This window comes from Physeter macrocephalus, unplaced genomic scaffold (genome assembly GCF_002837175.3).
Source record: "Physeter macrocephalus isolate SW-GA unplaced genomic scaffold, ASM283717v5 random_50, whole genome shotgun sequence".
NCBI lineage: Eukaryota > Metazoa > Chordata > Mammalia > Artiodactyla > Physeteridae > Physeter > Physeter macrocephalus.
This window is the reverse complement of record NW_021145338.1, coordinates 24,941-49,234: the sequence shown is the minus strand read 5'-3', so window position 1 is coordinate 49,234 and position 24,294 is coordinate 24,941. Positions and strand designations below refer to the sequence as shown.

The following is a 24,294-nucleotide window of genomic DNA, read 5'->3' as shown; positions in this document are numbered from 1 at the left end:
GGCGCCTCGTCACTTCCCCTGCGCTGCCTGTCCTGGCGGCTCACCCAAGCGGACTCACTGAGCGACGCGGGCGGGCTATGACCCCAGGGGCGCTGCTGCTGCTGTTGCTGCTGGGGGCGTTGGGGGCGCCGTTCGCCCCGGGTAAGTCTGGGCCTCAAGGGGGCAGTGACAAGGAGCCCGGCGGCACCAGGGCTTCACTCAGTTCTCTCCTCCTCCAGGCGCCCGCGGCTCGGAGGCGGAGGGCCGACTCCGCGAGAAACTTTTCTCGGGCTATGATAGCTCGGTGAGGCCGGCGCGGGAGGTGGGAGACCGTGTCGGGGTCAGCGTTGGTCTCAGCCTAGCGCAATTAATCAGCCTGGTGAGGGCGCACGCGGGGAGTTGAGTTCTGGCCCACTAGCCGGCTGGGGGGCGTGGCTCTAGGCAGGGCGGGACCCAGGGACCACTGGGGCGGGGTCCGGGGCGAGGCCAGGCTGGGTGACTGACGGGCCGTTAGTAGAGACTGGGTCGAAATCGGACCAATGGACAAGCTGTGGGCGTGGCTGCTGGACGGGCCAGGATTGAGCCGGGCAGGATGATGAACGGGCCTGTGGGCGGATCTCAAAGTGGAGCTGGGGCCGATGGACAGGCCGGAGAGCGGACCTTGAGGCTGTGTCACAGGCTGGGGGGGCGGACCTTGGTGCCGGACAGGGTCAATAAACAACAGCGGGCAGAGATTCACTCCGGCCGGGGCCGGGACTGGTAAATGAACTGGCTGGCGGTACGGCCAGCAGGAAGTTTACGAGATAGAGGCGGGGCTTAAACCAACGCAGCGTATAGGAGGTGTGGCTTGAACCCAAGAGGGTGCGACTCAGAAAAAGAGGGGAGTTTCCAGGGAGAGTTTACCCACCGACCCCCTCATTGCTCTACACTGACATCATATCTACCCTTTAAACTTTTCTTCTAGAACGAGAAGGATGAGGAGATGAGCACAAAGGTCTACTTAAACCTGGTACGGAGACCCCCGCAGGGTGGGAAAGGGCGGGCGTCCCGCTGCCTTTACAATTTCCTCGAACGTCCCGCCCAGTAAGATTTTTTTTTTTTTTTTTTTTGCATCACGACCTCAGAAAACACATTTATAACTGAAACAGAAGCTTCAGGAAACAATACCTATCTTTACTATGGGAGCTGCATTCCGTGCATTTTTCATTCTAAAATTTTTTTTTTTTTTTAACACTGGTTTGGGGCCACTCATTTGATTCCGGACCTATGAAAAGGGTCGTTAACTGCAGTTTGAAAACCACTGTTTTAGAGGCTAGCGTGCAACCCCCTCGTTTTTACAGAAAGAAGAAATTGGGGCCCGATGAGAGGGAAGGGGAAATTAGTTGATAGGGTCCCAAAGAGTGCAGGTGGAATCTTAAACAGAGCCCCGGCCTCCAGAACCACAGACCATGCCTGCGCGGCTCTTCTCCCTTGCACTCCCTGCCCGGGCTTCCTTCGCACATCCCAGGACTCCTTCCAGCCTCCAGCCCTAGACGGCCCCTCAGCCTCTGCTTCCCTAGGAGTGGACTGACTACAGGCTGAGCTGGGACCCTGAGGAGCACGAGGGCATCGATTCACTCCGCATCACTGCCGAATCCGTGTGGCTACCAGACGTGGTGCTCCTAAACAAGTAAGGATGTTCCCAAAGTCTGGGAGGTGGGGCAGGGCCTCTGGAGGGGCGCGGCCTCCGGAGGGAGGAGCCTGACCCCAGATGAGAAGATTCTTTCCCTGCAGCAACGACGGAAATTTTGATGTTGCTCTGGACATCAGCGTCGTGGTGTCCTCCGACGGCTCCGTGCGCTGGCAGCCCCCGGGCATCTATCGCAGCAGCTGCAGCATCCAGGTGTCCGGGCCCCACCTGGGAAGCTCAAAGCGCTCCTAGAAACCCTCACCCAGACATCCCTCCTCCATTATCCCCATGACCCTCACGTCTCTCTTACCCTTCTGATTTTCCGTTGAGTTTCATCTTCTCTGTCCACTTTCATTGACTTCCAGTCTTCCTCAGCGACCCCCCCTCCATTGTCCATGACCTCCCCGCATAACCACCTTATTCCTCTGTGACTCCACTTCTCTGTGATCTCTCTCTGTGATCTCTTCTCTCCCTAGTGCCCCAGATCCTCTGACCCCTGTCTGCCCTGTGACCTCCCCAACTCCCCCAGCCCTGACCAGCTCTCTGGCAGCTCTAGTGACTGTCCACTCCATCCAGGTCACGTACTTCCCCTTTGACTGGCAGAACTGCACCATGGTGTTCAGTTCCTATAGCTATGACAGCTCAGAAGTCAGTCTGCAGACTGGCTTGGGTCCCGATGGGCAGGAGCGGCAGGAAGTGCACATTCATGAAGGCACCTTCATCGGTGAGTGGGCATGGCTCCCATGTCCATGGGCTTTATGATTTCCAGTTTCTAACAGGCTGATAAATATACTCCATCAGTGAGTCCCTGTGGGTTCAGCAAGATAGGTATAACTGTCTATATTTTGTGGTTATGGAAATTGAGACTTGCTCAGATTTATTAGAGATGGTCTGTCCAGCCCAGGGACCATAGCTAGCCCCTTATTACATCAGTCCCCCCTGCTCTAGGATGTGGCAGAGAAAGCCATATCTGGGAATTCCCTGGCGGTCCAGTGGTTAGGACTCCACACTTTCACTGCTGAGGGCTCGGGTTCAATCCCTCGTTGGGGGAACTGAGATCCCACAAGCAGCGCGGTGGCGCAGTGAGGCAAAAAAAAAAAAAAAAAGAAAAGAAAAGAAAAGAAAGCCGTATCTGGCACCAACAAAGACAGGTTCCACATCTGTGTCACCTTCTCTTCTCCCCCCCCGCCCCCCAAGAGAATGGTCAATGGGAGATTATTCACAAGCCTTCTCGGCTAATCCAGCCTCCAGTGGATCCTAGGGGAGGCGGGGAAAGACGGCATGAAGAAGTCACCTTCTACCTCATCATTCGCCGGAAGCCTCTCTTTTACCTGGTCAACGTCATTGCCCCATGCATCCTCATCACTCTTCTGGCCATCTTCGTCTTCTACCTGCCACCAGATGCAGGTAAGAGGGGAAGGGGCCCAGCACTCCTTCTTACCAATAGCTCAGCTTCTTCCCCTTCACCCATAATACAGGGAAGGTTTTCCTGCCAACTCAAGCCTTCACGAACTGTGCTTCAGCAATCTCACCCAGGCTTTCCTTTCAGGAAGAGCCTTTGCCTTTGCATCCAGATTTCCCCTCCAGCATCAAGCTCTACCTCCCCTCTGCTGCTCACTTCTCTGCACCCAGTAACTTCTGAACTCTTCCCTTCAGAATCCTAGGATCTCATCCTTGGAACTAACACTCCTCTGACCAACAAACTCCCAGGCTTAGCTAACGCTTCCTTTCCCTTTCCCCTTTCCTGGCATCCTCCCTCCCCCAAATGCCTACTAGTCCCTTAACCTCCTATCTCCCTTGGAAATAATAGCCGACATTTCTCTGGGAGACAGCACAATATGCTAACAGAGTAACCTTGGGCAAATTCTTTAATCTCTTAGTGTCCTGATCTGGAAATAGGACAGTCGTTGTCCCTCCCACATAGGACTATTTTGAGGATTAACTGAGTTAATAGAACTATGCCTCGTACTCTGTAAGCTTTGTGTAAGTGTAGGTATAGTCTTTTCTAATTTTGAGCACTTGCTATAAGATAAAACAAATAATGTGTTACATATATTAACTCAGTTCTAATCTTCACAACTCTGTGAGGTAAGTACTGAATTGTCTTCCCGTTTCACAGAGGCTAAGTGAGTTTAATTCATTCACCTGACATTACACACAGAGAGGCAGTGTTGCTATTCCAACCCTGGTTAGTACTAGTCTGATTCAGAGACTGATATCCTAAACTCTCGTATTCAAAACATGCTTTCCTGGGAGTTCCCTGGTGGCCTAGTGGTTAGGATTCCGGGCTTTCACTGCTGTGGCCTGAAAAACAAAACAAAACAAACAAAAACCACACGCTTTCCTTCTCTCTGTAATCAAGCCCTCTCTCAGTCTAGGGAAGGAGAGTGATGCAGCTCTAGAACACACTTCCACATGTAACTTCTTCTTCCTGGAGCAAGGCAAATCTTGGAACCCAATATTACAGGACTAAAGTAGAACAGACCATAAAAGTTATTTATTTCAATACCTTCCATGCAGTTTGCAGTGCCTGTTGTATGCCACAGTAATAACCAGCCACCTGGCATATTATATAGGTTTCATTTTTAGATCCTTCGATTTGCTATATAGTTCCTGCTACAGGGGTTGGTCCATTCATTCATACAACAATATTTGTTGAACATCTGTAATGTGCAAGGCACTGGGAATACATCAGTGAATAAAACAGACAAAAATCCCTGCTCTCATGGAGTTTATATTCTAGTGGGGCAGACAGTCAGTAAACATAGTAAATAAACCCATTGGATAGTATATTATTATTTTTAAAATTTATTTATTTATTTAGGCTGCGTTGGGTCTTCGTTGCTGCGCGGGGGCTTTCTCTAGTTGTGGTGAACAGGGGCGACTCTTCGTTGCAGTGCATGGGCTTCTCATTGCGGTGGCTCCTCTTGTTGTGGAACACGGAATCTAGGTGCGCGGGCTTCAGTTAGTTGTGGCACACGGGTTCAGTAGTTGTGTCTCGCGGGCTCTAGAGCACAGGCTCAGTAGTTGTGGCGCACGGGCTTAGTTGCTCCGTGGTATGTGAGATCTTCCCGGACCAGGGCTCGAACCCGTGTCCCCTGCATTGGCAGGCGGATTCCTAACCACTGTGCCACCGGGGAAGTCCTAGATAGTATATTAGGAGAGGTCAATTCCTAAGAAGGAAAAATAGGACAAGGGTTTGGGGAGGATGAGAATGGGGGTAGGTGTTGCAATTTATTTATTTATTTAAACAATTTTATTGAAATATAGTTGATTTACAATGTTGTGTTTCATTTCTGCTGTACAGCAAAGTGACTCAGTTATAGATATATATATATTCTTTTTCATATTCTTTTCTGCTATGGTTTATCACAGGGGTTGCAATTTAAAAATAGGATGGTATGGGCTTCCCTGGTGGCGCCGTGGTTGCGCGTCTGCCTGGCGATGCAGGGGAACCGGGTTCGCGCCCCGGTCTGGGAGGATCCCACATGCCGCGGAGCGGCTGGGCCCGTGAGCCATGGCCGCTGAGCCTGCGCGTCCGGAGCCTGTCCTCCGCAACGGGAAAGGCCGCAGCAGAGGGAGGCCCGCATACCACAAAAAAAAAATAAATAAATAAAATTAAATTAAAAAAAAAATAAAAATAGGATGGTCAGTGAATGCCTCACTAAAAAGGGAATGTTTGATCAATATTTGAACAAAGACTTGAAGGAAGTGAGAGAATGACCCTGGTAGATATCTGGGGGAAGAAATTACCAGGAGGAGTTAACAGTGAATGCAAAGGCTCTGAGGTGGGCGTGTGCCTTGCATATTCAAGAAATAGCCAGTGTAACTGAATGAAGTAAGCAAGAGAGAAAACAGTAGGAGATGTAGTCAGAGAGCTAATGGGAAGGCCTTGTCGACTTCAGTAAGGACTTTTATGCTAAAGGCGATGGGAAGCCACCGGAGTGATATGATCTGATTTACATTTTAATGGGATCAATCTGGCTGCTCGGTTGAGAACAGTCAGCAAGGGGGCAAAGGATGAAGCAAAGAGGAGGCCTTTATAATAACTCAGATCTGAGGTAATGGTGGCTTGTACCAGGATGGTAGTGGTAGATGTGATAAGTCATCAGTTTCAGGATATATTTTGAAGGTAGGGCCAATAGGGTTTGGTATGGATTGGATATGGGATGAGAGAGAGGAGAGCTGAGAATGACTCAAAGGGATTTGGCCTGAGCCACAGGAAAGATCGAGTTGTCATTTATGAACTGGGGGAGACTATGGGGGGAGTTGGTGGTGAGGGAATTAAGTTTTGGACATGTTAAGTTCGAGATGTCTGTTGGACACCCAGATGGAGAGGTTAAGTAGGCAGGTGGATACAAGTGTGGAATTTAGGGGAATCAGTCCAGGTTGGAGGTATAAATGTAGGAGTTATTTGCATGCAGTTGGCCCTTCCAAAAGCCTGTCCTTGAGTAGGCTGGAAACATGGTCACTGATTATGCCAGGCAGATTGCTTTCTGGCAAAGCCTAATCCTTCCGCCTTCCCCTCTGTCCCCCAAGGAGAGAAGATGGGGCTCTCGATCTTTGCCCTGCTGACCCTTACTGTGTTCCTGCTGCTGCTGGCAGACAAAGTGCCTGAGACCTCCCTGTCTGTCCCCATCATTATCAAATACCTCATGTTTACCATGGTCCTCGTCACCTTCTCAGTCATCCTTAGCGTCGTAGTCCTCAACCTGCACCATCGCTCACCCCACACCCACCAAATGCCCCTTTGGGTCCGTCAGGTAAGAAGATCTCCTCTCCAACCTGTGTTAACTCTCAATCCTAGTATTTGGCTTTTTGTCCAGGTATCGCTCCTCCCTCCCACCAACTTCAACCTTCCCTTTCACAGACCTGAGGGGGAACTACAACTCCTGGTAGAGTGTCAAAGTGCCAAGGTCTTTGGGTGTTGAAGTGTTGCCCAATTAATTTTATCCTCCCATCATTAACATTGCGTATATCCCAGACTCTCTTCATCAATACTGCCCATCGTGGGTCCCAAGGAAGCATTCTCAGGGTTAGGTACTATCAGGGTGGAAGCCCTCAGAACTTTTCTTTCCAGTCAGGATGCCTCCTAACCCACTTAAGAACTCTTGGGCTGTGTAGTTGCATTTCATCTGTGGGACGCATGCACGCATGCGCAGGAATGGGCACGTGCCGTGGGGGTGGTTGGCGGCTTCCCTTCTGGTCTGAAAGCATAAGAGCCCCCTCCAATAAGCCTCTTCTTCTACTCTGCAGATCTTTATCCACAAACTCCCTCTGTATCTGGGTCTGAAGAGACCCAAACCTGAGAGAGACCAGATACCGGAGCCACCTCCTATACCTCTCAGGGATTCTCCAGGAAGTGGCTGGGGTCGGGGAACAGATGAATATTTCATCCGCAAGCCACCAAATGATTTTCTCTTCCCCAAACCCAACAGGTAGTATCTACTCCCCATCGCCCACGTAGAAGGGAGAGGGAGAACTACAGTTCCCAGAAGACTGTGCGGAGGCAGGCGTCCTAAGCTCCCGGAGGATGTCGTGGTTGAGCATCATGGGAGTTGTAGTATCCCTTCTGTTGCCCACTTTGCGGGGAGGTGGGAACTAAAGCGTAAGGGAATAGGAGGAATTGCGGAAGGCTAGAGAGGTCGCCGCTGTCGGAGAGAACCTGAAGGGCTCTCTCACGTTTTCAAACCTGGACGGGCGTTGGAGGAGGGAGTTGGGGCGGGGCCTAGAGCACCCGCGCAGGCCGTCTTTGCGCCCCGGTCGTGGTCAAACAGACTCGCCTCTTCCAGGTTCCAGCCTGAACTGTCTGCCCCGGACCTGCGGCGATTTATCGATGGTCCAAACCGGGCTGTGGGCCTGCCTCCCGAGCTACGGGAGGTCGTTTCCTCAATCAGCTATATCGCTCAACAGCTGCAGGAACAGGAGGACCACGACGCGGTGAGTCCAAATAGGGTGGGCCAAGGCAAGGCCTGGGTGGCCTTGGCTCCACCCCCAGCGCTCGATTTTATTTCTGATTGGAAGTTTGCCTCACTTGGTCCCGCCCCCTGGTTTCCGACTTGTTCTTTACTCACATCCGTCGCCCGCAGTTTCGCTCTCTGCTCTTCTGCGGGCCCGCCTTTGTCTCAAAGCCGTGGTAGGAGGACCTGGGTGCGGTACAGGGCCTTGGGGCCGCCTTCCCTGGGGGTCTGGAGCTCAGGAACAGTTTCCTCTTCCTACCCCCAGCTGAAGGAGGACTGGCAGTTTGTGGCCATGGTGGTGGACCGCCTCTTCCTGTGGACCTTCATTATCTTCACGAGTGTCGGGACCCTCGTCATCTTTCTGGACGCCACGTACCACTTGCCCCCTCCCGACCCCTTTCCTTGAGGACGAGAGGGCCGAGACCGAGGTCCTCGGCCAGTTGAATTGAGAGTTTGGTAGTACTCTCAAGCCCTATCCCTTTCTGCGTCTTAATAGGAGTCCAGTCCTCTCATCATTTCGTTTCTAGGGAGGAAGCCCAAGTGGGACTGGGCAGATGGGGGCCTTGGGCCCACCTGAAAGGCACTATCCGCTTATTTACTCTTTGGCTTCTTGAAGAAGCTCCATTGGATATTCACATCTAGGTTGGCAATGAATGGAACAAAGAACAAGAACTAGATTGTAAGCCTTCTGAGGGCAGGAACTATGTCTGTTCACTGCAGTATCCCCAGCACCTAGCACAGAGCCTAACCTATACAGCCGGTACCTCTGGTTGAATGAATAGGGAAATTTTTTTCTGTAAGGAAATACACTAAGTAATAGTGCTTATGTTTGCATGTTGGGACTAGTGGTCGTTTTTTCTTTGTTTTTACCTTTCTGTAGTTTATTGTATTTTGTAATATGTATTATCTTTAGGATAAAAAAAGGTTATTTCTTAAAGGATGCATTTGTAATGAGGATAAAAAAGCACACTGTAAAAACCTCAAGTTCCAGCTTCGGTGCTCAAACTTTGGACAAGCTACTAAACTGCTCTGTGCCTCAGTTTCCCCATCTATAAAATGAAGCTAATAATAGTATCTGCTCCCTAGTCTGAGGATCATATGAGAAGATGAGAACAAAAGCATTATACAGTGTACATCAGAGGTTACAAACTGGTGTGTTTTGTTTGGCCCATGCTGTTGGCCAGCAGAATTTAAAATTTGAATTGGTTTGCTACTTTTAAAATGTGGATATTTCACAGAGAAATTTGGATTTCTGGCTTCTCTTGAAACTTTTTAAGAACTACAGTAGCACCAGGTCTGATTCCCCTGTTGGCAGCAACCTGCTAGAGCTGATTAGTGGCTGCCCACTCTGGTCAAGGTATTCGTACCAGAATTCCTCGAAGGCCCCACCCACCTAACCACTCATTTTACTTGCCCATCCCTGCATAACACTAGACAAAATACAGGGGAAGGGAGGAGGGACAGGGAGTTGAAGCCGTGGGAGGCCAGGAGTGGAACAAGAAAGGGTGTTGGTGTCTCTTATGGCCATCACACATTTTGTGCCTCAGTTTCCTTTCAGTTTGGAGAAAGGGCTTCATCTGGGAGATGAAGATCTTGTGCCCAGCAGGCTTTGTGAACTGGACTGCGTTAATGTTTCTGCCTGGAGGTCAGAGCAAAGTCAGCTTGAGCCTGGTGGCTGCAGCAATTACAGTGAAGTACCTAGGGTCAACAGGCTCTCACACCTACTCAATTGCTGGAAGTTGTTGTCCTAAGAGGGAGGATAGGGCTACAACTTGTAGGGATCCCTGTGGGACAAGGTTAGCATGTCCCTGTCCAGCCAGACCCACCAGCCACGCCAATAATTGCACCTGGCATCCCACTGCGGAGCACAGTTCGTTTGTCTTGTTGGTTTATTGGCCTAGAGAGTTGGACACACACACAAATGCGGAGATAAATATTGGTCAGTTTCTCTAAATCTGGGTCCTCACTACGTATAGAGCTAGAGTCTGTAGAATTCTAAATCTTGCGTGCTGTGGCACAGAACCAGTGGCCTTCCCACTCTACCGTCACCCTTCTTCCCAGGGAACATGGGGAAAGAGGGCACAAACTGACAGGACTTGATAATTCTCAAAAGACAAAATTGCAAAATCCCAAATTTCCAACGTGTGAAATTCACAATATTCAAGTTCCCCAACTCAGATACATGTATTTTAATCGCCATTTCGCCACAATCTCCTTTGTTGCCCAGAACCACCAAATTCTGGAAACGGTTTTCCTAAATCATATTTTCAAAAAAATAAATGTCTACAGTCTCAGTTCTCCCAAAATGTCCATGGTTTTAGAATTTTGACCTGTTCTGAAATTCAAATTCCCTGGTCCATCCTCAACCCCTTCCATCTCTGTGCCTTTTTGCCTCAGAGGAGTGCAGGTTAAGGATATAGGGGGACTGTTATCGCATCTGCCCCCTGCCTCCAAGGCCTTCCTCAGTCTCTCTTGTGGTTCCGCTGTGTATATATATATTTTTTTATATATATAATTTGTGTGTAGATATATATGTATTCTTTATTATGTACTTTTTTTCGCAGTTTTTCTAAAGTGCCAGAAACAAGATTTGTGGGAATTTTTTTAGTGATTTTTTTTTTTTTTTTTTTTTTTGCATTTTTCCCCGTTTTAAACTTTTCTCCCCCTTAAAAATTGGAACTCGGTATGGTACATTCAGTAGGAAACTCTTCACTCGGACTGTGGCCAAGACCAAGAAAAGTGCAAAGAGACAGAGGAGGAGTGAAGGAGCGACACTCCTCCGTGGTTAACATTCAGGGAGCCTGTCGAAAACCTCCCCTTTCCATATGCTGGGAGGGCGAGAAGAGGCAGGAGGATGCTCCTGTCCCTCCCCACAAACCCCCTCCCTCCTAAAGCCATGATCTTGCCCTTTCAGCATCAGTTGAGAGGGCAGCCATCTTGGCCCAAAAAAACAGTAGCTGAGAAAAAGGCTGCCATTTTGATGACAACTTTTCCCCTTTTTAAACTGCACTCCTCTAATTCCCATTTTTCAAATTTGCTCCCCCAAACTGGCTCTCCCCTCATGAGCTGTTTTTTTTTTCTTGGGGGGGGGAGGTGGGTGGATGGAAAATGTTCATCCAATCACAGAGTGGGGAGGCCCAGTTATCAAAGAGAATTAGGAGCAAACATTTCTTCAACTCCCCCACTGGAAGGAAACATAGGGACCCCTGACCAGGGTTAACTAGTGCAAATTAGGGATTAGGGACTTATAAGGTCCCTGTACCCCATCCCTAGGCTGGGATCTTTGGGTGTGGGGAACTGAGTCAAAGATGGGGTGTAAGGTGCTATTTTGCAGGGAAAGTTGGTGGGGATACCCCAAAGCCCACCAAGGGAGTAGGATGGTTCCCCAAAAACCATCTGGAGTGATTGGTGAGGGAAGTGATACTGGGGGAAAAGGGGGGTTAAGGTAAGGATGGGAGGTCATGTGCAAATCTTGGGCTTACCCACCCATCCAACCCCCATCCATTTTTCTGGCTATTTGGTCTAGTCTGGGAGAAACCATCGGGAAAAAAACAGAGAGAAAGTAGATTCCCTTCCCCATCCCATATAGAGCTCTTCCCTCCTGGCCCCCAAATCTGGTTTAGCCCAGAAGAGGCCATATGTAGAGGCAGGAAGAGGTGCAGTCTACCCACTTCTTTTGCCTTGGAAGAGTATGGGGCTCACTAGATTTGAGGGTCAAAGTAGGGCTGAGATTGGTGCTGCCCTGGGCTGGGAACGTACTCAGCCGTGGAACAGATAGGTAGCCCTTCCCCCAGCACCTCCTTGACCTGGATGGGAGAGGCCATCTCCAGAGTCTAGGAGTATAAGGAGGAATATGGAAGATCCAAAGGCATGGAAGCCAAGGAAGGGATGGCATCTTAGTGTGAAGGAAACGGGCACAGAAACCCACCCTCGGGAAGAATGGAATCCAAAGCCACACTCCCAGGTGGGTAAGTGTCAGGTATCACAATGGTCTGGTCCAGGCCCTGGGCCACAAAGGATGGAATGTGCTGGGAAGCATCTGGGCAAGGGCTTAGAGAAAGCTTCAGAACGAGGGGGGAACATTAGGTGAGAGAGATGGTTTCCCCCTAGGTTTACGAATCAGGGGGGCGGGTGAGACATTCAGAGCTGGTGGGGGCTATGAGTAGAGATTCATTTAAGTATATTGCTCAGTTGCCCCAAGGGCTGGAGAAGGGATAGGAGCTGGCCCTGCCCCTCACGGAGGCCATTCCCTGGAGGAGAACTGAGAGGGGAACCACCAAAGATCCCTTCCCAGGTGGTGGGAAAACTACAATCTCACACAAAGCAGCCTGACCCCTGAGCTCCAGAGGCCCCCAAGTCCCTGCACAAGAGTGTGGAGGGGCTCCCAAGGGGCAGGGAGGCCAGGGAGCTGGTAGTGGCGGGGGTTCAGGGAGGGTGGCATCTGGTGAAAGGGGGGATCTGGGCCCAGAGCTCACCCCACATCTCCCTTCTGGGTTCTTTCAACCCCTGCCCTTTCCCCTTCTCCCTTAGGGGGGACTGGTGGAGGGAGAGTTGGGGGCGGTGGAGTTGGGGGGCTAGGGGGTGCTGCTTGAGGATTGACTGCGTAGCCAAAGACCCCTGGTAGGAAGGGAAGGGCCCCCCCACCCTTCTCATCAGGTAGGACCATGTTAAGAGCAACTGGGAGAGCGGCCAAGTTGCTGAAGTTGTAAGGGTAGGCGGCAAGAAGCTGGGGCCCATAGACGAGTGGGTAGGGCTCAGGGTAGAAGGTGACTTTGGCAGCCCCCATCCCCTCCATCCGGTCCCCCCGCCCAGCCCCCACTGGCCCCTCACTCCCAGCTTTTCCCCTGCCACTGCCAGATTCCCGGCCGCTCCCGATCAGAGCCAGTGGAAATTCCTGCACAGGTGGGTATGCATAGGTACCCCCTCCTGCCACCACTGAGGGCTCCTCCCCCCCAGAGATGACAGGGTCCTGGAGCGAGGCGGTTTTGGAAGCTTCCTCAGCAGCAGCGCTCCCGCCACCCGCCTCCCCGCTGGATGAGGAGACTTGCATCTCTTGGGGAGCCTCCTCCTTGACGTCCCCAGCTCGGGGGCCAGCGCAGCCCTTGGAGTAGGCAATGACAGGCGTGGGGGTACCCCCGGGCCGCTCGGCAGCATGCCTCTGCCCGTGGCGGCTCAGGGCGGCTGCCGTCTTGCACACCTTGGCGCAGTGAGGGCAGGCGAAGCGGGTGGAAGGCTTCCGTCCAGCCCGGGAGTTGTGGGAGCCCCCGCCGTGGGCCTCCTGGTGCTTGCGCAGCTTCCTCAGGGTGGCAAACGTCTGGGCACAGTCCCCGCAGCGGTGCCTCCGCTCGCCACGGGCACGCCCTGCGGGGCCCTCGGCCGCCGGGGTCTCCTCCCAGCTCCTCCGTTCCAGCTTCTGTCTCCAGCGAGGCGGCCGGCGGCCTCTGGGCATCCCGCCGCCGCCGCTGCTGCCCGGGCCTGCGGCTCCAGCCTTGCGCTTGGGCTTGTACGAGTAGTAGGGCCTCCAGAGCTGGTCCTCCCCGCCAGCCTTCGATTCCTCCTCCTCCTCCTCTTCCTCCTCCTCGTCCTCCTCGTCCTCCTCTTCATCCTCCTCCTCGCTCTCCTCCATCTCCTCTCCGCTCAGCTCCCCAGGACGCAGGTCAGTTTCTGAGATGCGGCGCTTGACAATAGCCTCCTCACCGATTCGTACAGTGATCTGACACAGTGGAGGTGGAGCCTGCAGCTGAGAGGGACCCCGGCCAGGCCCTGCAGGGGGACCCCCGCCCCCGCCAAGCCCACCAGCTGGCTTGGCCGTGTAGGTCAGAGTCCTTGTGGCCCGTGGGTTCCGGCCCTTGGCCTCCTCCGTGGCTGTGGCTGGGCTGCCGGCTGGGGCTGGGCTGGCTGGGGCAGCTGCAGGCACGGGGGGAGGCGGTGGGTACTCACGTTTTTTGGGGGGCCGTGGCGGAGCAGTGTAAGTGATGACTGAGGCGGCCTGGGCCCCCCCTGTGCTGGCCGGCCCACTCCCTGCTCCACCACTGCTGCTACCCCCATGTACAATGACAGAGGGAGCTGGGTGGGCAAAAGTGATGACAGACGGCGGGGGGCCAGGCTCTGGGGCAGGTGGGGGTCCGGGTGGTGGGCTGGCCGGCATTGCCGCAGGGGCCGGAGTGTTGAGGCTCGGAGAAAGGGGGGCCTCGGGGGCTCCCTGGCTGTAGGTCTTGTAGGGCCGCTTGGCCGCCCGCATGGGGAGCAGGCGGTACAGCTTGAGGGTGTTGAGCTTGGGCTTATAGCCTCCGTTGGGCGTCTTCTCACTGGCTAGGAGGCCCGGGCTAATGCCATGGAAGGCTCGCTGGTGGGTCTTCAGGTTATAGTAGGTGACAAAGGTCTCCCAGCAGAAGATGCACTGGTACCTGGGCCAGGACGGCATGGAACAGGGCGGAGACAGAGCCAGTTGAGTCAGGGGCCCGGAAGCTAGGGCCTCAGCTTCCCACGTCCTCTCCTGCCTCCACTCAGACCTTGAACTGCCCCAGCCATTTGCTCACCCTCCTTTCAGGCTGCTTGTCTCACCCTGCCGGCCTCAGAAAGGACACCAGTCATAGTACAGGGCCCCCCACTGGCTGTGAGATGCCAGGCCTCAGCTGTCCCGTCTGTGAACTGGGAATAATCACATACCTTGCCTAACCGCCAAAGCCTTCTTCTGAAGCTCACATGACAGAATGGGGAAATGTCTTATAAACAGGGGTACGTTACAACTGTTGGTGGACATGCCTGAGCCCCCCCATAGTCCTGTCCCATGAAGCAACTTTCTCTTCCTCGGTCTTTTCCGCATCACCAAGCCAGGACACGACACCTGGAGGTGCTACTAAACATCAGCGGAAGGAAACGGGGCTGAAGGGACGCAGAAGGGTGAGCAATGGAAAGCAGGTGAGCAGGGGCTAGTGGGTGAGCCGGCGTCTCAGGATGATTTTCTAGGCCCCATGCTCTGCCCATTCTCTCCCTTGTCCCTGTGACCCCCCCCATCCCCGGCCGTGCAGGCCACTCACCTGCGCTCCCCGGTGTGCCACACCTCGTGCTTGGTACGGTACTCAGCCAGGGCGAACACCTTCTCACAGTAGCGGCAGGGGTACTTCCTCCGCCACGAGTGTACATTGCTGTGCCGCTTCAGGCTGGACAGGGTCACGTAGGAACGCTCACAGGCCGCGCACACGTACAGCACGTGGCCGCCCACCACCTTCACCACGTGCTCGGGACCACCTCGGAAGCCCACTGGTGGGGGCAGGGCTGAGGCGTCCACTCCTGAAGGGCCACTGGGGCCAGAGCCCCCGGCTCCCAGCCCTGCAGACCCCCGAGTGCTGGCCCCCCTACGACACTGTGCCTCGTGGGTCTGCAGCCGCTTGGGATGGATGAAGCTTTTCCCACATCGGGGGCAGGGGAGGGGCCGCCGGGGCAGCGGGGGCTGTGAGTCAGGGGCCCGGGCCTCAGCCCTGTCACCCTCCCACTCCCCGGCTGGCCTAGGCCCAGGCCCGAAGTTGTCTTCTTCAGGCTGCGAGGTGGCCATGGGGGCTGGGGCAGGAGGTACCCAGGCATCACCTCCCTCCCCCAGGCCCTGCAGGCGGGAGATGCCCAGACGCCGCCCCAGAGCGCCGATCTCTGCCACGGCTGCCCCGTCCCCTCCACCACCAGGTAGTGCCAGCCGGGCACTGTAGATGAAATTGAGGACATCAGAGAAGGCAGCGGCTGGGACCCCTGGCAGCTCCAGGACCCGGGGTGGGGATGAAGCGGGAGGTGAGGGTGGAGGGGGAGAGGAGGAGGAAGAGGAGGAGGAGGAGGAGGAGGAGGAGGAGGAGGAGGAAGAAGCTGTGGTGGAGGCAGGGTTGGGGGCAGAGCCCCCAGTAGTTGGTGGGAGGGGCAGTGGGGCTGAAGCGAGCAGGGCCTCTCTGAAGAAGGGACTAGAAGCAGCCAGGACGCTGCGGTGAGCAGGGAACTTGGTGTCTCCGGCTATGAGGGTGACGTCACAGAAGAGGCCACGGAGCCGCTGCTCATTGAGCTGGCGCAGGACGGCGGGGGCATGGGACGGGTCTGTCACCTCTGCTGGGGGGGGCATGGCGCCAGCCTAGATGGAGGAGAAGAGGCCAGGAGAGGATCTCAGAGGCTGGGCAGAGGGCAGGGGCCTCTAAAATCAGAGGTGAGCTGGGAGGGGGTTGGAGGCTGTTGGCCAGAGACGGGTGGAAGGCTGACTGACTTCTGGTCACAGAAGTGAGGGGTTAACCTTAGCCACCCCACGTCCGGCCAGCATCCAACGCCCCGTGTGTCAAACGTCGGGGGCTGGAAGAGGCCAGGAATACCTCAGGTCTTGATGAAGGTCAGGGGTCAAGACTTCCAAGTCACAGACTAGCGAGGTAATAAGCAATGGACACCTCTCTCCCACTGGGAGGGGGAGGGAGGCCCCACAGCCTCTGCTGACCATTTCTCAGGACTCCCCGGCCTGGACAACACGGCTGCTCTGCTGGCCTGCTGCCTCAGGCCCAGTATCCCACGGGGCAGACCTCTCACACCACCTCACCTGAGAGCACAGCCAACATGGAGCAGAGCGGGGGTGGCTCAGCGAGTCCCTTCTGCCGGGCCTCTTCCCTCTGTGGGGAAACAGAAACCGCGTCCTCAGGGAGGGAACCGGGCCCTCAGGAAGGGAACTGGGAGGGAGGGGACCCAGGAGGTGGGGGGTGGCGCAGCGTGCAGGGCCAACGAGGCGCGGGCTGCTCTGCAGACCCTGACCCTCCTGGGAGCCCGACAGGTTGTTTGCTGTGCTGCCTCCAGTTGGACCTAGGAGTTCACACAAATTATTGCAAAGCCTTGTGCTGCTGGCCCCCAGAAGTACAGGAACAAGATAATTTGCATATTCCCAATTTGCCTCCAAACAATCCAGGAGCATAGTTCAATCCCGTAGGTCCAGGGAAGCCTGCTGGATCATTCTCAAGTCCCTTTGGCCCAATTTTCGGGGCTCAAAGGAAATCAAAGATTTGCATGTTGTCTTTCACTATAATAGTCTCATTTACATATCAAAATAGATTTGTTTGAGCTTTTTCACTGGACCAAGCTGCTAGATATTCAAATTAGGAGAGGACCTCTTACATTAAATCTTAGAGGGGGTTTCTGGCCTAGGTGCCAGGTGACCACTGAAGACCACGACCTCTTGCACACGCGCCAGCTTGCTCCAATCTCTGAAGGGCACTAAAAGGCCACCAGCCCGGAAGTGAGGAAGCTTGGGTCCCACTCCTTATTCTGAGAGCTGGTGGCTTTGGGACTTTGGCTTAAAAAGGGGGGGTGGGGAACGCAACCCCTATCTCACTCTTGCTGGGAGGCTCATCCAAAAGGAATAGCAGGCAGCCCAAATGTGAGCTGCGGTGGTCACTGCCCAGAAAGCACCTCACAGCCTCGGCTTTGGGGGCTAATTTTTCAGTTGAAGATCTCAATTCCAGAGCCGTATAGTAACTTAGCCAAAGACACACAGAGATGGTCATAACAGGTGGGGCCTGTTCACAGACCCAGGCCTCTTGACCTGAGAGCAGAGCTCTCAGCCCCTCTCACCCACCCTCCATGAAGCCTGGGAGCCCTCCCCTTGCACACGCCTTGGGTCACACATGACCTCCGAGGTGTCCTGCGTCAGGAGTTCCTTATACAATTCCCACCCCCCAGAAAACACTCTCTTCCCATTTATTGCTCATACTATCTGGACTAAGATGCCTCCCTTCCACAGCCCATTTCATGTTCCCAAAAGACTGCTCTGAGTCCTCTCCTGGAGGAGGAGGAGGGTGGTAAACAGGGGTGATATTCAGAAGTTCTAACGGCCCCGACTGCCAGGCACACACCTAGGTCAAGTGCCTCCCCATCAGTTGCTGGATTGCAGGTGGGTCAGGAATCCAGGGGAAGGGGCCCCGTTCGTGGTCTGGTGTTCAGTTCTGTTTGCAAAATGGGGAAAGAGAGCAAGGCCTCCCACTCCCTTCTGTGACAGCCACCAGCCGACAGGGACCCCCAAGAGTTGATGCTTTACTTGCATTACCTCATTTGTTCCTCATCACTACCCTAAAAGGTAGCAGTAGCAGTTAGCTTCTTGACTTTAAAGTGACAGGCTGAGGCTTGGAGATGCTAGGTAGCTGCCCAAGGATATATGACCAGTTAGTAGCAGGGCTGGGATCTGATCCCAGGAAGTTTGGCTCAAAAGCCTGTGTTCTTTTTTTTTTTTTTTTTTTTTTTTTGCGGTACGCGGTCCCTCACTGTTGTGGCCTCTCCCGCTGCGGAGCGCAGGCTCAGCGGCCATGGCTCACGGGCCCAGCCGCTCCGCGGCATGTGGGATCTTCCCGGACCGGGGCACGAACCCGTGTCGCCTGCATCGGCAGGCGGACTCTCAACCACTGCGCCACCAGGGAAGCCCAAGCCTGTGTTCTTGATTATATCACATCAGGATGAAGGACATGTTTACAGCTGTGATACTGTGATATAACAAGAAATACAGTTGACCCTTGAACAACACAGGTTTGAACTGCACAGGTCCACTTACACGTGGATTTTTTTCTATGGTAAATATGACAGCACTACACGATCCGAGGTTGGTTGAATCTGAGGATGCAGAACCTTGGATACGGAGGCCCGATTGTAAGGCTATACTTGGATTTTCCACTGCGTGGACGGTCTGCGCCCCTAACCCGCACACTGTTCGAGGGTCAACTGTAATATATTTGGTCTTTGTCCCCATTGCTGACACAGAGCTCCTAAAACTCTTGTAATTTCCCAGGTAATAGGGGTGCTAGGAGAATCTTATTCTAACATTTGGTCTTTGAGCCCAGTTCTTGACATCAAGCTCCTAAACTCCTTGGAATTTCCTGGGTGATAGGAGTGTCTCTTGTTCTAATGAGGCGACTCTTGGTGGGATCCTGGATGCGGGCTGGTCACCAGAAAGACAGAGCCATGATTAGAAGTTTGGAAGTTTCAGCCCCAGTCCCCCACTGCCTCTGGGGAGAGAAGAGGGCCTGGAGACTCAGTTAATAATCGGTCATGCCTATGAGATGAGGCCTCCATAAAAGTCCCTGAACTATGGGGCTCAGAGACCTTCTGGTTGCTAAACACATCCCCATGGCGAGAGGGTAGTGCACCCCAACTTTGTGAAGACAGAAGCTCCTGTACTCAGGACCCTTCCAGACCTCGCCCTCCATACCTCTTCATTTGGCTATTATCATATCCTTTATTATATAATAAACCAATAAATGTAAGTATTTCCCTCAGTTCTATAAGCCATCCTAGCAAATTATCAAGTCTGAGGACGGGGTCGTGAGAAAGCCCGATGTCTTGATGGTCAGTGAGAAGTACAGGAGGTCTGGGGAATTCTCTGGTGGTCCAGTGGTTAGGACTCTGTGCTGCCACTGCAGGGGTCACGGGTTCAATCCCTGGTCAGGGAACTAAGATCCCACAGGCCGCGCGGCACGGCCAAAGAAATAAATAAAATAAAAGCAAAAGCTTTTAAAAAAAATAAACTACAGCAGGTCTGGGCTTGCAAACTGGTATCTGAAGTGGGGGCAGTCTTGTGGGACTGAGCCCTTAACCTCTGGGATCTGATGCTATCTCCAGGCAGACAGTATTGGAATTGAACTGAATTGTAGGACACCCAGCTAGTGTCAGAGAACTGGTCAGTGTGGGGAGAAAACCCCACACATTTCGTGTCAGAAGTGTCATGAGTTGAGTGTATAGGAAAACAGTTACGTTTTTCTTTCAACAGCACCCACTAGGGCCGCCACCAGCCCATCTAGGATCTTTGTGAAAATTAGAGGAAGGGGAAAAAAACAGAGGAAAGGCCTCTTCCTCCAGAAGGTAGCAGTCACGCACAGCAAAGCTTGATTCCGGCCCCCACTCACCCCCTTGGCCAGGCCTGCCCACCTGCACAGCCATGGGCTTGGTGCCTACTGAGGCATGGCTGTGTGCTGACTGCCAAGATATTTGGACAAGGCCTGTCAAGGCTTTTTAGAACCATAGAGGTCCAAGGCTGGCCTGGCCCTTGGAGATCACCTAGAACCATCACCATCATGGTACCTGGAGCTGCTATTGATGAGAAAAATATTATGTGCCAAATCCAATGCTAAGCATTTTATCTGCATTATCTCAACACTCAAAAGGACCGCAGTGAGGCAGGGGCTAGTGTCAACCCCATTGTACCGATGAGGAAACTGAGGCTTTAAATACTCTAGACACCTCACTTGCAGGTGGAGAGAACGTAGTGACCGGGTGATTTGCCCCTGGTCTCACTGCTAACCAAGCTGGGTTTGGACCCTGCTCTCCCGAGTTCAACTGCCCCACCAGTTGCAGGCCACCGCCCTGCAAGGGTTTATGGGAGGTGGAGAAGACACTAATTATGGGACCCTGGGCAAGTTACTTAACCTCTGTGTATGTCAGTTTCCTTGTCGATGAGGTGGGGATAATGAGAAGCGCCCACCACATAGGGTTGTAAAGGATAAACGAGCTGATGACTGGCAGTACGAAGAAGAGCGCCTGCCATGCAGCAAATGCTCAGGAAGTGCTATAGCTCTTATTATCATCTTGGAACTCAGTCCCGGAAAATGGTGGGGGGAAGTGGTGAAGAAAAAGGGGCAGAAATCAGGCTTCAGGGTAGGTTTGATGGCTCTGTGGTTTTTAGTTTGTTTTTACCATTTCTCTACTCTTAACTGGCTGTGTGATCTTAGAGGTGTGACTGAGGTGCGGATCTGAGGGCTGCCACTAGATACACTCCACCTCTTGCTGTTCCCTCTGCCTGGCATGTTCTTTCCTCAGGTAGCCTCATGCCGTGCTGCCCCACCTCCTCTGAGCCTTGATTCAAAAGTCACCTTCCCCCCAAGGCCCTCCCTGGCCGCCCTGTACCTCCCCAAACTCCCTATCCCTCTCCCCTACTTTATTTTCCTCCTTGGCATTTAGTAAGACATACTGTTTGTTCATCGCTAGACTGCAAGCTCCAGGGGAGGGAGAGATTTTTGTCTGCTTTCTTTGTTCACTGCTACCTCCAGTGCTTAGAACAGTGCCTGATACATAGTGGGAGATCAGAAACATTTTGGGTAAATGAATGAACCTGCTTTCTTAAAGTCGTCCCGGAGTGTGTCCGCCTTCAGGAAGGACGCCATCCTCAGTCCTGGACTGACTTGGCCAGGAGCTGGGGGTGGCGAGCGTAACTTGACCACTTCCAGGGTGCTCACGCTTTGCCTGATTTACCTCCAGGGCTTTACATGCGTTGCCTCATTTAATGGTTTCCTCAGCCACCCAAAGTTGGCATTTATATTATCCCAGTTTTACAGATGAGGAAACTGAGGCTCACAGACGGATTTACCTTGCTCAAGGTCACACAGCTTGTGAGCAGCAGAGTCAAAATTCAAATCCAGGCCTGTGTGAACCCAGATGCAGGGTCCTTCCCTCTGCCACACCACCGGGGCCAGCGGGCTGCCGAAATCACCACGCAAGGTCTCACGTGCTAAATGGTAACTGTGTCACGTCTGACTCCACCCTTGCCCTCACTCTCCACATCCAGCAGCCACTGAGTCTGATCAAATATGCAACCCAGTTTTTTTTGTTTTTCGTCTTCTTTTTTGGCCATGCTGTGCGGCTTAGGGGATTTTAGTTTCCCGACCGGGGATCGAACCCGGGCCCTCAGCAGTGAGAGGGCGGAGTCCTAACCACTGGACTGCCAGGGAATTCCCTGCGGCCCAGCTTTGGAATGGCTCTGGAAACCTTCCCTCTAACCTGCCTCTGGCCCCCAAACTAGCTCAGGGCCTTGTTAATACTCTCATGGTCCAAGGCCACGGCCTCCCAGCTAGTCCCCTGCTTCTGGTCTTAGCTTCCACCATCCAGCCTTCCTCTCACTGAGGATCAGCGGCCCCGAAGCAGCTCAGGTGGCATCACTCCTGGGCTCAGAAACCTTCTCGGGCCTCCACTCCAGAATAAAGCTCAAATTCCTCAGGCGAGCATTCGAGTCTAATTCCCATCTTCCTCTCTATTCTTGCGTTGCATGAGTCTCCCCTTAAGCACACGCCGTGCTCTCCATCCTCAGCAGTCCCACACCTCCCTGCCCTCGCCCATGCTGGTTCTGCTGCTAGAAATACAACCTTCCCCCAGCCTCTTCCCCATATCCCTCCAAAACGTTAAGATCTACCTCAAATGCCATCTCCCTCTTGGCCCTCCCTGACCCTCAGGACAAGAACAATCTCTCCTTTGCCCGGTTCATCAGTGTTTTGTGCTCCTGTGGCCAGTATCCAGTAGCGGATGCTAGGTTCTCCCTCCCAGGCTGAGACTCCCCTAAGTCACTGTCTAAACACACCAGTCTTCTGAAATGGATTGGTGCAGGTGTTAAGTTCTGCAGAAATTGGACAGAAGTGTGTGTGTGTTTGGCGGGGGCGGTGCACAGAGAGGCCCACAGAAAGCTTCAAAAGGGCTCTAGAGGACACGTATAAAGAGCACACGATCTGGAATCAGACTGGCTGGGTTCAAATCCAGCTTTACTTCTTACTAGCTAAGTGGCTTTGGGCAAATTACTTCTCTGGGCCTCGGCTGGCTCATTTGAAAAAGGGAGGTAATTAGAACTCCTACTTCCACGCGGCATTGGGAGGACTAAATGAGTGACCATATGTAAAAGCACTGAGGACAGTGCCTGTTGCACAGTGTTAAATAAGTGTTTACTGTTGTTATTAACCAAGCCCCAAGAAGGGGCTCAGTGCTGGCAGAGGGCTGACAGTGGCTGGCACAGGCCCAGTCCCCAGACTGTAGCTACTTTCCAGGTACGTTTTCCATGTGCTACCTACCTACAGCCCTGTTGGAGGACGGACAGGGCAGGTGATTAGCCCCATTTTAAAGATGAGGAACTGAGGCTCACTTAGGGAAGGGGCCAGCGAGGAAGTGGTAGGGCCCGAACTCCTCAGGTCTAGTCTAGGCCTCCTTGCCCTCCACCAGGCCGTGGTGCACCTGTTGTGCAGGCCTGACATAGCAGCCAGCACGCCCCCGTGCAGGGGGGCCTGGCCGTAGTGTCCTCCCTGCCCCCATGCACACGCACCCTCCCTGCCAGGCCAGGCGCAGACCACAGCAGCATATACACTTGGAACACACGCGCGCGCGCGCACACACACACACACACAAACACACACACACACACACATCTACAGAAGGGCCTGGGCCCCAAAGGTGAGGAAAACCTGTTCTGAGGAATCTGCCTAGCGAGCAAATTCCATTCCCAGACCCTTCCACGGTCACAGGAGGGGCCCAGTGTGCGTCACAGAAGAGACAGAAAAGCAGAGATCCCTGCAAGGGAGGCAGAGAGAGGGTTGAAGCAGGAGGAGGAGACTGAAAACTTCATGTTTCTTTTTTCCATTTCAGTGACAAGAGTCACACCCGGCCTTTACATAAACATGGCCAAGGAGCCGCTCCGTCCAAGTTGAGTTTCCTCGCAGCCGCCAGGCCTCTCCACCCGGTGACCCTGACGCGCTGGGCGGGCCGGTGAGGGGCTAGCACACAGACCCTGCACAGACTAGCTGGGCTGTCCGACAACACCCAGGCCTCCCGCCTGCTGCCCTTGCTCTGCCCCATATTTATCTCCCCGCCTTCTTCATAACATATCCCCACAGCAGCCCCACACAGCCACTCTAACACGCAGAGGCAGGCACGCACACACAGCTCGCGGCTGATCTCCAGAGTCCGAGGCCCACAAGGCCCTTGTCACGCCATCGCCCTCCCCACAAGTGTTTTCTGACCAGCTCGCTTCCCAGCCCAACAGCACAGATGGGCTCCCACAAAACGACGTCACAAAAGAATCCCGTAGGGAATGTCGCAAACATACAACCTTCCCCTCGCTCGGCTGCCCCCGATCCCATAAACACAACCTGCATGTTCTACCCAGGGCACCTCACACTGGTGCCAGCCGCCCTATGGGTACCTGAGACACACCCTGGGGCTTCTCACTTGCTGCAGGACCCGCGGGACCTGAGTTCTAGACATGCACCCCCCGCGCCCTCCCTCCCCCGTGCCACCTGATCGTCACATGGATCCAAGAACCCATCCAGCGGGCCATCCTCTCCGAGACTGGACCACACCTCAGCAGGGCCGCATGAACGGGACCGGACCCGACACCTTCCCACTCAGACTCAATGGTACACAACTGCCCCCTCCAGCTGGGCACCCAACACCCTGCACTCCGGCGCCCTCCACAGCACTCACCCTTCGCCAGCTACGCAAAAACAACAGTTCCCAAATAGTTCATATGTGCAGCGCCAGACACATATGTGCAAGAAAACACACGCCGGTGTAAAACATAAAACCCCACACCTAACAAACTCCGCCGGTACTGTGCCCAGCTTCAAATGCGGACCTGTCACCCAAAGCCACAGAGCCCCATCTTGTAATTCTGCCCCACAACACTGGACCCCTTCCGTCTGGCTTTCTGTCCCCATGGCCCGGGAGGGCCCTGCAGGACCCCTGGTTGCCACACCAGCCAACACTGGTGACCGGGAGAGGTTTACCTTGCCCCACAACACAGCAGGAGACACACAAGCTCCAGGACTCACAGCCACAACCCTGCCCCGACGGCGCGGCGTCTCCGGGTCGCCTGCTCGCCCTGCGCACCCCGCACACCCCAACTCTGGGGCGCTCGGCGGCCCACCCCTCCCCCCTCCTCCC

The 24,294-nt window shown here is 53.9% G+C and overlaps 3 protein-coding genes and 1 non-coding gene across 7 annotated transcripts in view; 3 read left to right on the top strand and 1 right to left on the bottom strand.

The window, feature by feature from the left end:
- The first annotated feature begins 22 nt into the window (after positions 1-22).
- On the top strand, positions 23-10,538 carry CHRNB1 (cholinergic receptor nicotinic beta 1 subunit). 3 transcript variants are annotated; one of them, XM_028483614.2, is made up of 11 exons: positions 23-141; positions 219-358; positions 944-988; positions 1,539-1,648; positions 1,753-1,861; positions 2,225-2,372; positions 2,846-3,055; positions 6,188-6,411; positions 7,087-7,157; positions 7,441-7,588; positions 7,874-10,538. In XM_028483614.2, the coding sequence occupies exons 1-11, from the start codon at positions 78-80 to the stop codon at positions 8,012-8,014; spliced, it is 1,410 nt and encodes a 469-aa protein (XP_028339415.1). In that variant the 5' UTR covers positions 23-77; the 3' UTR covers positions 8,015-10,538. The 3 variants fall into 3 exon arrangements, with proteins under 3 accessions (XP_028339415.1, XP_007100720.1, XP_028339416.1); XM_007100658.4 differs by lacking the exon at positions 7,087-7,157 and adding an exon at positions 6,905-7,086; XM_028483615.2 differs by lacking the exons at positions 219-358; positions 7,087-7,157 and adding an exon at positions 6,905-7,086 and having other exon boundaries at positions 76-141.
- Positions 3,062-24,294, bottom strand: part of ZBTB4 (zinc finger and BTB domain containing 4) — a 21,964-nt gene continuing 731 nt past the window's right edge. The window contains exons 2-5 of one of the 2 annotated variants that reach the window (XM_055082248.1): positions 16,169-16,238; positions 14,649-15,718; positions 12,806-14,015; positions 3,062-4,821 (exon numbers count right to left, since the gene is read on the bottom strand). In XM_055082248.1, the coding sequence (XP_054938223.1) occupies positions 4,669-4,821; positions 12,806-14,015; positions 14,649-15,709 (2,424 nt within the window). In that variant the 5' untranslated portion in view covers positions 15,710-15,718; positions 16,169-16,238 and the 3' untranslated portion in view covers positions 3,062-4,668. Of the gene's footprint in view, positions 4,822-10,691; positions 14,016-14,648; positions 15,719-16,168; positions 16,239-24,294 lie in introns of those variants that run through there. The other variant, XM_024127676.3, reaches the window with a different exon arrangement.
- Positions 18,983-19,055, top strand: TRNAG-GCC (transfer RNA glycine (anticodon GCC)). The gene has a single exon. It is a non-coding gene; the product is annotated as a tRNA-Gly (tRNA).
- SLC35G6 (solute carrier family 35 member G6) overlaps positions 22,855-24,294 on the top strand; it is a 5,947-nt gene continuing 4,507 nt past the window's right edge. Inside the window, exon 1 of the mRNA XM_055082249.1 lies at positions 22,855-23,768. Coding sequence (XP_054938224.1) covers positions 23,766-23,768 — 3 coding nt within the window. The 5' untranslated portion in view covers positions 22,855-23,765. The remainder of the gene's footprint in view (positions 23,769-24,294) is intronic.